The 13,132-nt window shown below is 43.0% G+C and overlaps 1 protein-coding gene across 9 annotated transcripts in view; it reads left to right on the top strand.

Annotated features, from left to right (window-relative positions):
• The window catches only part of si:dkey-172j4.3 (diacylglycerol kinase eta), a 312,005-nt gene that overhangs the window by 271,479 nt on the left and 27,394 nt on the right, over nt 1–13,132 (top strand). For all 9 annotated transcript variants that reach the window (XM_041195265.1, XM_041195267.1, XM_041195273.1 and 6 more), the window contains 4 exons: nt 1,409–1,516; nt 2,202–2,315; nt 4,356–4,490; nt 11,560–11,726. In XM_041195265.1, the coding sequence (XP_041051199.1) occupies nt 1,409–1,516; nt 2,202–2,315; nt 4,356–4,490; nt 11,560–11,726 (524 nt within the window). The remainder of the gene's footprint in view (nt 1–1,408; nt 1,517–2,201; nt 2,316–4,355; nt 4,491–11,559; nt 11,727–13,132) is intronic.

Genomic DNA, 13,132 nt, shown 5'->3' with positions numbered 1-13,132 from the left:
TCACTATTTTGGCATTCACTATAATATATTTCACAGTTAGGAATATAGGAACAAGAGGAGGCTAAATAGCTTCTCAAGCCTGTACCACCATTCAATTAGATCATGACCTGTACCTCAAACTCGCTTCACCTGTCTCAGATTCATATCCCTTGATAATTTTACACTTCAAAAATCTATCAGCCTCAGTCTTGAACATTCTAATGGACCCCTAGTGTCTACAGCCTACTGAGAGAGTGGTCAAAATTTTGCTACCTTTTGTGTGGAAAAAGTTGACATTGCAGCAAAGAAGAATGGTCCGGTACTGCAGCATGTGGTAGCTCACCCTTATACATCAATGTAAAAGATAATGAGGAATTAAAGAACATGGGCATCACAACGTGAACTGTTAGCTATTGGAGTTGAGTCTTCAGATCTTGAAGGATTCTGCATTTTTTTGATGGAATTGATTTGTGAATCTTTCCAGATTCCTCAGTGGTGAGAAAGAAGGAGGGTAGACAGTACCTTTGTAATTAGTCCCAGGAAGAATCTTCAGGAGTGGCAGAGAGGAAAGTGGGAGCATGCAGTATCATTGGCACTGGGTCAGGTATTGTTGATGCAATGAGCTGGGTGATCAAAGAACAAAGAATGGTTCAAATGGACATGAATGACATTATGGCCAGGATTTTGAGGTTGTAGGGCGCGAGTGGTGGGCGGGCCTGGGAGTGGCTGCAAAAAGGTCTGCCGCCCGCGATTGGACCCCGACTGTGATTTCACACTGGCTGGCGAATCAACGGTGAGCCACTGTGAAACGCGTGCTGAGAACCTCAGCGCTATCGGGATGGAGGGGTGGGGGGTGGGAGGAGCACCAGCACAGAAGTGTGTCCATGCCCGGGGGTGCGCTCACTGAAAGCTGCCCAAAGGCAGGGAGTTGAGCACTTTTAAAATCAAAAATAAAGATTTGTAAAATCTGAAAATAATGTCCCGACATGGGACTAACTCACAATATATCATGAACAGAATAAAAATTCTGCCCAAAAGTTTTATCTATTTTTTATTTAATTGTGGAAACCTCATCCCGCCCATGGATGAATTTTGCTAAAAAAACAAAAGGCCATCTGGCCGATTCTTCCAGCCACCAACTGTAAGGTTTAGACAGGCAGTGAAAAATACCATTTAATCGATTAAGGGCCTTAATAGGTCTCTTTAATTTGTTGGTGGACGCGCTGCCAACTCTCCCGCGCACCTGCCGATTGATTTATCGCTTGAATGCATGATGACGTCGGGATGCTCGCCTGACGTCATCACGCGCTATTTCGCATTCTGGTGTGTTGGGCGCGCGCCTGCACACCGAGCTGAAAATCCTGTCCTGCATAATGAATGGGCTGCAGCTAAGCATTCTCACAAATGTCTCTATCTTTTTGTGTTACAGTGTGACGGAGTGTCCATCTCACTCCCCAGTCTCCAGGGGCTCGCAGTGCTCAACATACCCAGTTATGCTGGTGGGATCAATTTCTGGGGTGGAACAAAGGAAAATGATGTGAGTATCTCTGTACACTGTGTGGTCATTGATGTATCACATACAATGGTATTAGAGTACACTGCATATGAACACTAGTGGATACTATACACAAACATTAACCTTCATCACTGTGCATTGTGTATACTAGCACAAGGGCATTACTGTCTATTGCACATAGACATTAGAACTAATTAGCGAGGGAGTTTTCACATTGGCTGTGTTTGCTGTGACTGCAGGGGACACAGACACCACACATGCAGTCGCAGTGCCTGTGATGACACTGTCAGTGATGCCTGCATCAAACAGGACTGCTTGTAACACTGAACAATGCAAAGATATCTTAACAAGTGCAGCACCAATGAAATGTATTTTTTTTCAAATGTATCTCCAACATGCAGTGCCTTAAATGTTGTGTGATCTTTCTCTGACAGCCTAATACCATGGTTAAGGATTGCAATTTTCACAGAATATTGCAGCCCAAAAACATCAGTTAAAAATCCTGGGATCGCGATTGCGATTTGCTCGTTGCCTCATTGGCACCGGGTCAGGCATTGTTGACACACTGAGCTGGGGGAATCAAAGAACACAGAATGGTTCAAATGGACATGAAATGGGCATCATGTAATGAATGTGCTGCAGTTGTTCCAGGCATTGGTTGTTGAGCCCAACCAGGCATTCCAGTAACCATTAATTGTTGTTCTAGAATTATGGAGCACCTTCCTTCGATGACAAGAAGCTGGAGGTGGTGGCAGTGTTTGGGAGTATCCAAATGGCTGTTTCCAGGGTCATTAATCTACAGTATCACCGGATAGCACAGGTGAGTCTGGGAGAACACATGGTATTTTGGGATAGCACAGGTGAGTCTGGGAGAATGCATGGTATCATGGGATAGCACAGGTGAGTCTGGGAGAATACACAGTATTATGGATAGCATAGGTAAGTCTGGGAGAATGCCTGATATGGGATAGCGTGGGTGAATATGGGAGAATGCACAGAATTATGGGATAGCACAGGTGCGACTGGGGGAACAGAGAAACATAAAATTTATATTTATGTAGTGCCATTCACTGCTACACGCATTCCAAAGTGCTTTACAACCAATTTAGTACTTTTGAAGTGTTGGTCCCACAAACAGCAATATGATAATTACCAGATCATCATTTTTTGTGATTTTGATTGAGTGATAAATATTGGTAAAGGCAGTGAGGTTAACTCTCCTGCTATGCTTTGACTAGTGTCAGGAGATAATTTATGTCCACTTGAAAGGCAGACAGGAGCTCAGTTTAACATCTTACCCAAGAATTGGCAGTTCCGACAATGCATCACTCCATCAGTACAGCACTGGAGTGTCAGCCTTGAGTTTTGTACTCAAGTCTTTGAGTGGGCCTTGAACACACAACCTTCTGACTGAGAGTTGAGAGTGCTACCAGCTGAACCAAGACTGACATCTATCTGGCGTTGTTATGTGAAAGCAGAGGTGATTCTGGAAGAACAGATGCAATATGGGGTATACTATGCTAGGCAGTATAGTACACTTGAGTCCTGTGCTGTAAGGACCTTGAGTGTGTAGCAGTTGGAGAATGTAGATATGAGTGTAGATGCTGTGGAGCTTTGTTTGAAATGTTTTGTAATGTGTTTATTTTGCCAACCCACTTTCATTACATCCTACTCCCATTGATTGGAAGTTTGTTTGAGCTTTTCCCAAGCTGCTGGAGCTGCTTAAATTGTTTCATTTGAATTATTAGATGAATCACATCTTCCTCAGGCACCAAGAAATGAACTGTGTGCATAGGTGGTGGTTATTGTATACTCAAAATTTGATGTTGAACTCATTGTAGATTCACCTTTCTTTCTTTGATTGTCTGGGAATATAATTCATTCTTTTGCATGTTGAGTTTGGAGAATTTTGAAATGCTTGGAAGTAACAGACCAGATGAATTTCCCCGGATGATGTTCATACAACAGAATGTTGTGTGTTACAGGGCACTGAATTTTCTAATTTGTGTTATTCAATCTCTTTTAACCTGCTTAATGTCAATGGGCAATCTAATCTAGCAAGACTATATCTATGGTTACTCATTTTGATCTTATGGAAACATATAAGCTTGACAGGGTGGATGCTGAAAGGATGTTTCCCTTTGTGGGAGAGACTAAAACTAGGGGACATAGTTTAAAAATAAGGGGTCACCCATTTAAGACGGAGATGAGGAGAATTTTTTTTTTTCTCTCACAGGGCCGTGAATCTTCGGAACTCTCTTCCCCAGAGAGCAGTAGAGACAGGGGCATTGAATATTTTTAAGGCAGAGCTAGGTAGATTCTTGAACAAGGGAATCAAAGGGTATAGAGGGTATGTAGGGTAGTGGCATTAAGGGCACAATCTGACCAGCCATGATCTTATTGAATAGCAAGTAGGCTCAAGGGGCTGAATGGCCTACTCCTCATTCCCATGTTTGTTGTTCCTGTTTTCTGTATTTACCTCAAAATTATGAAATATAATGAGTAAATAGAGAGAAACTGTTTCCAGTGGCAGGAGGGTTGGTAACCAGAGGACTCAAATCTAATACAATTGGCAAAAGAACTAAGGGTGGGATGAGGGGAATTATTTTTACAGAGTTGCCATGATCTGGAATTTGCTATCTGAAAGGACGGTGGAAACAGGTTTAATAGTAACTTTTAAAAGAGAATTAAGAAATGCTTCAGAAAAGGAATCATTTTCTTGGCTATAAGGAAAGAGCAGGCGGAGGGGATATAACTAAATAGCTGTACTTACGAGCCAGGTATGAGCTCACGTATGTTTTGCTTTGTCAGTTATGAAGATGAATGTTTGTTTAGCGTTTCCTGCTGTGTGTTGTTGCAGTGTCGCACGGTTAAGATCACCATCAGCGGAGATGAGGGTGTCCCAGTTCAGGTGGATGGTGAAGCCTGGATCCAACCTCCAGGAATTATCAAGATCCAGCATAAGAATAGGGCCCAAATGTTAACAAGGGACAGGGTAAGTGTTCAACAATGCCTTTCCTCCTGTTTTCACCCATGTGACCAGCCTTCTGATAAACTGGAGAGTGTTGCTGGTGACGGGGATCTTTCCGGGTGTGTACATGAATGGGATTTCTGCCAAAGTATGACAGTGAGGTGGGTAAAGCCTTGAATAGAGTCAAGCCACTAATCCTAGATTACCATTCTTTAGAAATGAGTTCAGAGGTCATTAATGAATGCTATTTTATAGTTCGTCTTCATGTAACCTTGAGTTATAATTGGATGTAGTTGCAGAGCAATGTAGAGAAAGAACAATCAAAGAAAGTCTACTTAACCAGTAAGGTTCTTAATGGAGTGAATGGACAGTGAGCTCTTAGGTTGGAGATACACTGTTTTTTAAGGTGGAAATTAGTGTTACCAACTTTGGTTGGATGTATTCTGGGTTATTTCATCACGTGACCTCTAACCACCCCACCCCTACCCTTCTGCCATTGGTCACCTGATGCATCCATCCTATCCACATATCCCTAAGGGAATCAAAGGAAATGGGCATAGGGCAGGAAGATGGAGTGGAGCTAAGAAATCAGTCATGGTCTTGTAGAATGCATTAAAGGGTCAACTGGCCTATTCCCGCTCCGATTTCTTATATTCTTATTCATCCTCATGGTGCACTGCCTTCCCAAGCCAAAGGGAACTGAACAAAAGATTCACTACTTGAGTCGGTGATTCTTCACTGTAAGTAGAAATTACCTTTACCCTCATTATGTCTTCTGGTTCCTAGAAATTCAAGGTGATCACACTTTTAAACACAAATAATGGGCCTTTTATCCAAATCACTCCATGTGAGGCTCTGCTGCACTGACTGTAATGAAGTAGTGACTGATGTGGCACTCTAGATCTACATGTATACCTGCGCTTGAAAATATAGCTCCTAAATCATTTTGAAATAATTGCACAGATTGTCAGAGGCTGGCTGTGTGACCCAAGATGCACGTTGGGGCCCCACAGTTTATACTTCTGATGTGCAATTCCCCTGCTCCTCAGGAACCTCCGCAAAAGTCTCTGGGCAGAATTTTCTGTGGGCCGGGCGGGCGGGCCTGACCCAATCTCCAGCGGGCGGTGAGCCAATCCTTGCCAGAAAAGCGGGCCCCGTCGCCATTTTACATGGGCAGGCCAATGAAGGCCCACCCAATGTGTCGTCCGGTGGGAAGTGCTATGCGCTACCTGTGCGGGCGGGGGGGATTCCCCAAAAGTGAGAGTGTGCTCTTTTGTGCATGCTCATAAAAGAGTGCACATCTCCCTGAGGCTAAGTGCTGCCTCAGGGAGATCACTGACAGTTTTAAACATGTTAAAAATAGAAAAGAAATAATCCTTAACATAACCCCCTCATGTGACAATGTCACACGAGGTGGGGACATGTTCATAAATTACACTAAAACTTTATTAAACTTTTAAAATCCCGACATGAAACCTCATCCCACTGATGGATGAGGTTTCATGTTTTTCCTATTGCCCGGCTGGGCTCCCAGCCTGCCCGCCAACCTTAAGGTTGGACAGGCAGGTCCTTTAATTGTTTAAATGAATCTGTCAATGGCCTAAATTAGTCATTGACAGGTCAGCGGTCCCACAGCTGATTTGGCTGTGCCCCCGCCTTCCTGAAAATTTAAATGGGGCAGGATGACATTGGGGGTTCCCCCTGACATCATCCCATGTCATTTTACATGTCAGTGAGCAGGTCCTGCTCCTGCTCGCCGACGGCAAAATTCTGCCCTCTGACTCCAGTATTAAAGTCATAGACACGGACAGTTCCGTTTTACTTAGCTGGATAGTTACCAGGAAATATTAGACAGGAAAAACTCATCTAACTCCTGAGTAACCTCACAACTGACAGTCAGTCACTTTGACCCCTCAACTCCCTCCTCAAACCCTAATTACCCCCAACCCCACTGACAGCCTGACTACACCTCCGACCTGACCCAACTAACTGTCCTGAGTCGATGTGACCTGACTACCACTCCCGAACACCCTTGAACACTTGACCCGTCTTAATTAGCCCCCGAATTTACTGCCCCCCCAACCTGACCTGACTACACCCTGACCCACCTACCCCTTACTCCTAACCACCTAACCATCTCACCCACATCACCCAACTACCAATCTCACCCACCTCAGTCACCTACCACCCCACCCACCTATCATGCCCACCCACCTACTACTCCACTCATTTACCATCTCACCCACCTACCACCTCACCAACTTGCCAACCTACCCACTTACCTCACCTAGCCTACCCATTTACCTCACCCACCCTACCCACTCACCAACCCTATCTTCCCTACCCACCTCACCTATCTTACCCACTTACCTCACCCACCCTACCCACTTACCCACATACTCACCCAGCTAACTACCTACCATCCTGCCCATTAACAAACATTCATCCATTCACCCATTCATTAACATTCACACCGGACACTTAAAATTAAAGTTATGTAAAAAGGGATCACGCCCACTCTCTCCACCCCTACCCCACACTACACCGCAATTCTGTGCTACCACAGAATGTTCTCTGATGGACGCTGTGCTCCAAGTTTTTGGACAAGAAGGGTTCGGAAGATCCTGCCAGAAATGCGGAGCAGTGTCGAGTGCAGAAAAGCATGGCTGGGGTGGCAGTCCCATGGTGATTGTGCCTTCGTGGAAGATCCAGGCCAATATAACAATATAATATCTCCATCTGAAATCCATTTATATCTAATAAACAAAAGTGTCCAAAGGAAATGAAAAAGCAACAATTTCTGGAATACCCTCATAATGTTTCTCCAAAATTTCTCTCAGGGGTGCCTGAGAGATTTTCAATATCTTTGATGTTTTTTCATGGTCACTCATGCAAAGTTGTGTAAAAGAGCCTAGTTTAATCTGGTTTTTCTGCACACGTGAATACACTAATTGTCACAAGATGCACTATTATACTCTTCCCTCTTTACAGTCCAATATTTTCAGTGTATAACTCACTTATTGCGGTTTTTTAAAACACCCATGCAACGTGAACAATATTTTAAATTTTCAAGCAATCTTAATACATTTCTTTGTTGTACATTATTTACAAATAAAATCAAATCTACTGGCTTCTTGTTCCTAACGGGATATATCCTTTTCCAACACTCGACTCATATCCAAACTATCAGACTCATCTGATTCTTCCCACTTCCTTCTTTTTCATGATCCTCTGAAGGTAAAACATGATCTATATGTGCAAGCCTAACCTTTCCATGACCAAACATCTTGCTGTTCGAGGTCCACTTGTTTTCACAACACTTCCTGGTAGCCACTTGAGCCACTTGTGATGCTGGTCTTTCCTTAATCTTCTGGTTCAACTTCAAACTTCTTCCTCTCACTCTACCCTTATCCTGACTCTCTTTCCGGCTGGATTGTTTTTTCTTCCCCTAACTGTGCTAAATGTGGCGTCAGCGATGAGAACCTCATTCTAGGCTGTCTTTAAAAAACAATGATGTTCTGCTGTAGTGGTATGAGGTGTATTACAAGAAATAAATAAGACATTCCCCAGCTTGTGATTCAATGATAATTGATTTTTCTTCAGATTTGCACCCAGCAATTTCACATTTAACAATTTGTACTGTACGGTCCATGAGAAGCAGGATGATATGGTGGAACTCTAATGTATTTTACACTGTTCATTCTTGTCAGGTCCATTGTTGGACTCAATTTCCTCTGGGAACCCATAAGCAGCAAACAAACTACGCAAAATATCAAGAGTTTTTTTGCTAGTTGCTGTTCAATTCAACCCACTTTGGCTATCTATCACAATGAATAGCTGTTGCCCTTCTAATCCTGTAAAATCTATGTGTAGCCTCTGCCACACACTAGCTGGTCAACTCATTGTTGCAAAGCTATGTGTACCCACTGCAAGTTGACTTTTACACAAATTGAATGCCTTGCCACACTTTTTCATTCAATTCTACTGAATACCCTTCATTCATTGGATGCAATAAGGTTGCCAAATTTGGTATGAATTTACCGTAGTAATTCATTAAGCCCAAAATATCCGAGCTCCGAGATATTATGAGTGTGGTGCCTTTCTTATTGCTTGAATCTTACTCTTGGTAAGATGTAACCCATCTTTGTCTAACCTGTGACCTAAATGTTCTAAAGAGTTTTGAAACATTCCACGTTTTTGTGCCTTTACCTGAATTCCATGCTTTTCCAAATGTTGGAGCACCTTTTTCATTCTGTCATCATTGGTCTGCCTGTTTGCAGCTGAGATACGTATGCCATCCATATACCACCCTACTCCTTGAGTTCCTTGCAAAACTTGGTTCTCACCTCTTGGAAAATTCAGGTGTCTGAAGAAGCATCAAATGGCAGCCTATGAAGCTGAAACAGACCCATGTGTGTTACAATAGTCAAATGTGACCCATCATCTAACTCAAGTTGCAGATAGGCAGTTGTCAGATTAATTTTGAAAGAATCTGGCCCCCTGACAATATTGTGAACAGATCTCCCATGTTTGGCAAAACATTGAGTGATTTATAGTTACTTTATAATTCCTACGGATTCTTACACAACCATCTGACTTTGGTACTACGACTATGGGAATAGAGTAATTACTCTGTTTTACCTTAGAGATAATACTCTCAGTCTCAAGCCTTTTCAGTTCTTGCTCTACCTTCTCTCCATTACCTCCTGTGACATGCCTTAGCAAGATGACCTTGCTTCTTGCAGCATGCTGCCTTCCCAAATGGACAATTATGTGCCCTAATTCTAAGCACTGGTAACAGGACTTTGTTATGCCATTTCTGCTATCAATTCCCATCATTGGGTCCCTCTGCTTAATCATCTGCAGCTTATTTACCTCAGCGAATGGCTGACAGTTGTTAACTCTAACTTGTCTCGTGTCACATTCTGCCTTGTCCATGGATAATTCTGTTTGACAAACTTACTGCCAATGCATTCATTTTTTTTAAGCTGCAAGCAAATCTGTCACACAACACTTTCTTGAATGGTCTCCAAAATGGCAATGAATTGACAGTTCTTTCAAGGTCACAAAAACTCCCTAATGTTCTCATTGAGCAGCTAATTCCTTTTTTGAAAAAGGATAACTTCTTGCAATCTCCAAGAGCATGGAATTGTAGTGCTGCTCAAGGCTTAATCAAAATGTTTGTCAGCAGTGTGTCTTTTGGCTTTGAGTCTCTCAAGAATTTTGGGTGATGGTGGCATAGTGGTAATTTTACTGGACTAGTAATCCAGTGGCTCGAGCTAAAGCATTGAGCTCATGGGTTCAAATCCCATCAAGGCAACTGGTGGACGTTGAATTCAATAAAAAAAAACTGGAAAATTAATTTAGTAACCATGGTAACCATGAAACTATCATTGATTGTCATAAAAACCCATTTGGTTCACTAATGTCCGTTAGGGAAGGAAATCTGCCATCCTTACCTAGTCTAGCTAACATGCATTTCTAAATCCACAGTAACGTTGTTGGTTTTTAACTGCCCTCTGAAATGGTCCAGCAAGCCATTCAGTTTGAGGGCAATTAGGGCTGGGGAGGAAATGCTGGCCTTGCCAGTATCACCTGCATCCCTTGAAAGAATAAAGGAAAAAAATACACTTCTGGGCCAGTGTCAGTCAAAAATATCATCCTTTTCCTTTTCCACATTGCCTGGTTGGTAGCTAGATTGCCAGGATTTTTGAGGTTATTAGTGGTGAAAAATATCTCTAGCCACTGCATGGAGGCACCGAAAGACACTGTCGTGTACTCCCCCAGCCGCCTGATAACACCCATAGGCGCTACCATCTTAGAAAGTCAGCCCATTCAGTTGTACAACCACATGTTTTCTTAGGCAAGATTTTAAGCCTTTTCTCAAGCTAAGACACTCTCAATTCCCTTGGTTGGTTAGCTGGAAACTCGCTCAATCCCCAACATCTTTCAGTAAAGGAATCCACAATCCCACTCGTGTTGCCAGACTGTAATATGTTTACTGACAAAATCACACATGTGGACAATATGGAGTTGGGGTAAAAAAGCCTGCTTTAATCTGGTTTTTCTATAAACATGAATACAGGAATGGTCAGGAAATGGAGCTATTACGGGATTAACCTTCAATTCTTGGAGAATCCAGGTCAAGACCTGGAATAAAACAAAAAACTACAGATGCTGGAAATCCAAAACAAAAACAGAATTACCTGGAAAAACTCAGCAGGGCTGGCAGCATTGGCGGAGAAGAGAAGAGTTGACGTTTCAAGTCCTCATGACTCTTCAACAGAACGGTTCTGTTGAAGGGTCATGAGGACTCGAAACGTCAACTCTTTTCTTCTCCGCCAATGCTGCCAGACCTGCTGAGTTTTTCCAGGTAATTCTGTTTTTGTTCAAATCCTGGAAGGTTGGCAACCCTAGTGAGAATGCAAGTAGAAAAGGACAAAACTAGGCAAATAGGATTCAGGGCTTTACACACAGGAGTACTGAACAGAAAATTGAGGTTGGACTGGTAGAGGCCATCATTAGGCTATGGTTCTGGTATTAGTTGAGTGTCAGATATCCCATCACATGAATTTAAAAACATGCAAAGGGAACAGGGTTGCTGAGATTGATGGATTTCTGTTGGGTAAATGAATCAAGAAATTTGGAGTAAAGTTGGTAAAGAAGGTTGTGATACAGGTGAGACATGATCTAACTGAATGGTGGAAAAGGCTGGAAGGGCAGAATGGCTTCCCCATCTTCCTGTCCATAGCTTGAGGGTAATCGTTAGAAGGATAAAGGAGGAAATTTGATTAAGTGTTTTCACGTGGAGAGCTATTAGAAAGTGGAATGTTTTACCGCAAGGAGCCATTGAAGCAAAGACTAGAACATCATTTAAAAAGGAATTGGATAAGTATTTGTAAAAGAAGAATTGAAAAGGAAATGAAGAAAGGGCAGGAAGGTTGGAATAAATTGAGTAGCTTCATTTAAGTGACTAGCAACTAGAATCTTCGGTCCTATGGTTTCTTGGATTCTGAGAAATGTGCAGAGGAAACCCTGAAAGGGTTCAACTTCTATCTGTGGATTCTTCACGCATTGTCATCCTCCTCCTCAGGCATTCGAAAGCACTTTGAAGTCCTGGGAAGACAAACGTAAAGGAGATTCTCTGAGGCAGATGACTCGGCCTCGCCTGAGCTCTCAGCAGTCCATGGAGTTCCTCACAGAGGAGGAGATGAGCGAGATGCAGCAGTTTGTACAGTCTGCAGAGACACTGATCAACAGGTATGGGCCACAGTCAGAACAGTTCACATCATCCACTCACTATCATTAGCGAGGTTCATCAATAATCTTCCCACTTACGTTAATGAGATTCATTAATCACCCACTTTCAGTAAGAAAATGGATTAATCACTATTGTTAATTACATTCACACTCAGTATCATTAACAAGATTTATTGATCACCCACTCATTGTCATTAAAAAGATTCATCAAACACCCATTATCATTGACAATATCCGTTGATCATCCACTCACTGTTATTAACAAGATTCATTAATCACCTGCCTGCTATCAGCACCACCTCTGCGAAATTCTTGACTTTCACCAATCTACCAAGAAGAAAGAAACAGATTGGAAGAAAGAAATTTGAATGTGGACTTAACAAAGGTTGTGTTTGGTGTCTGGCCAGCGTCAGCATTTACTGTTTCAGACTGTGTATTCCTGATTGCCTCAGCAGTGAGTCCTTGGCTAAACAGACTGAATCATTTTTTATTGAGAAACCAATGAAGGCCAAGAGGAAGGGCCTAAAAATTCTGGAAATCAGCAGGGATAGGTCAAGATAAATGGCGCAGGATGTTACAGTGAAAGGGACACAGCCTGCAGTGTAGGCCCAAGGGAAGGGTCAGTGCCCCCAGGGCAGAGGGGGCAAATCAAAATGGTACTGGACACAGTCAGGGAAAGGGCCAGGTTCCAAAAGTGCAAGGCACCACTGAAGAAGTGCCTAGATTGCAAAACACTACCAGTAAAATGATCAAAGTCCTGGAACAAAACATCACCAAGGAAGGGCCAAGAGCTGTGATACAGGACAACACCAGGGAATAGTCAAAGTCCCACAGTGCAGGACACACCTGGGACAAGGCCAATGGTATCAGGCAACACCATAAGGCTGAAGCATTTGCAACAATCTTCAGCCAGAAGTGTTGAGTGGGTGATCCATCTTGGCCTCCTCTGGAGGTCCCCAGCATCACAGATGCAAGTCTTCAGCCAATTCAATTCACTCCACGTGATATCAAGAAATGGCTGAAGGCACTAGATACTGCAAAGACTACGGACCGTGACAACATTCCGGCAATAATACTGAAGCCTTATGCTCCAGAACTGCTGCGTCCAAAGCCGTGTTGTTCCAGTACAGCTACAACACTGCACCTACCTGGCTATGTGGAAAATTGCCCAGGTATGCCCTGTACTTGAAAAGCAGGACAAACCCAACCCAGCCAATTACGGCCCCATCAGTCATCTGTCTACCATCTGTAAAGTAATGGAAGGGGTCATTAACAGTATTATGAAATGGCACTTGCTTAGCAATAACCTGCTCACTGATGCTTAGTTGGGTTCCGCCAGGGCCACTCAGCTTCTGACCTCATTACAGTCTTGGTTCAAACATGGACAAAAGAGCTGAACTCCAGAT

Source organism: Carcharodon carcharias, chromosome 9 (genome assembly GCF_017639515.1).
Source record: "Carcharodon carcharias isolate sCarCar2 chromosome 9, sCarCar2.pri, whole genome shotgun sequence".
Classification (NCBI taxonomy): Eukaryota; Metazoa; Chordata; class Chondrichthyes; order Lamniformes; family Lamnidae; genus Carcharodon; species Carcharodon carcharias.
Note: the sequence above shows the minus strand (reverse complement) of the source record. Positions and strands in the feature narration are given on the sequence as shown.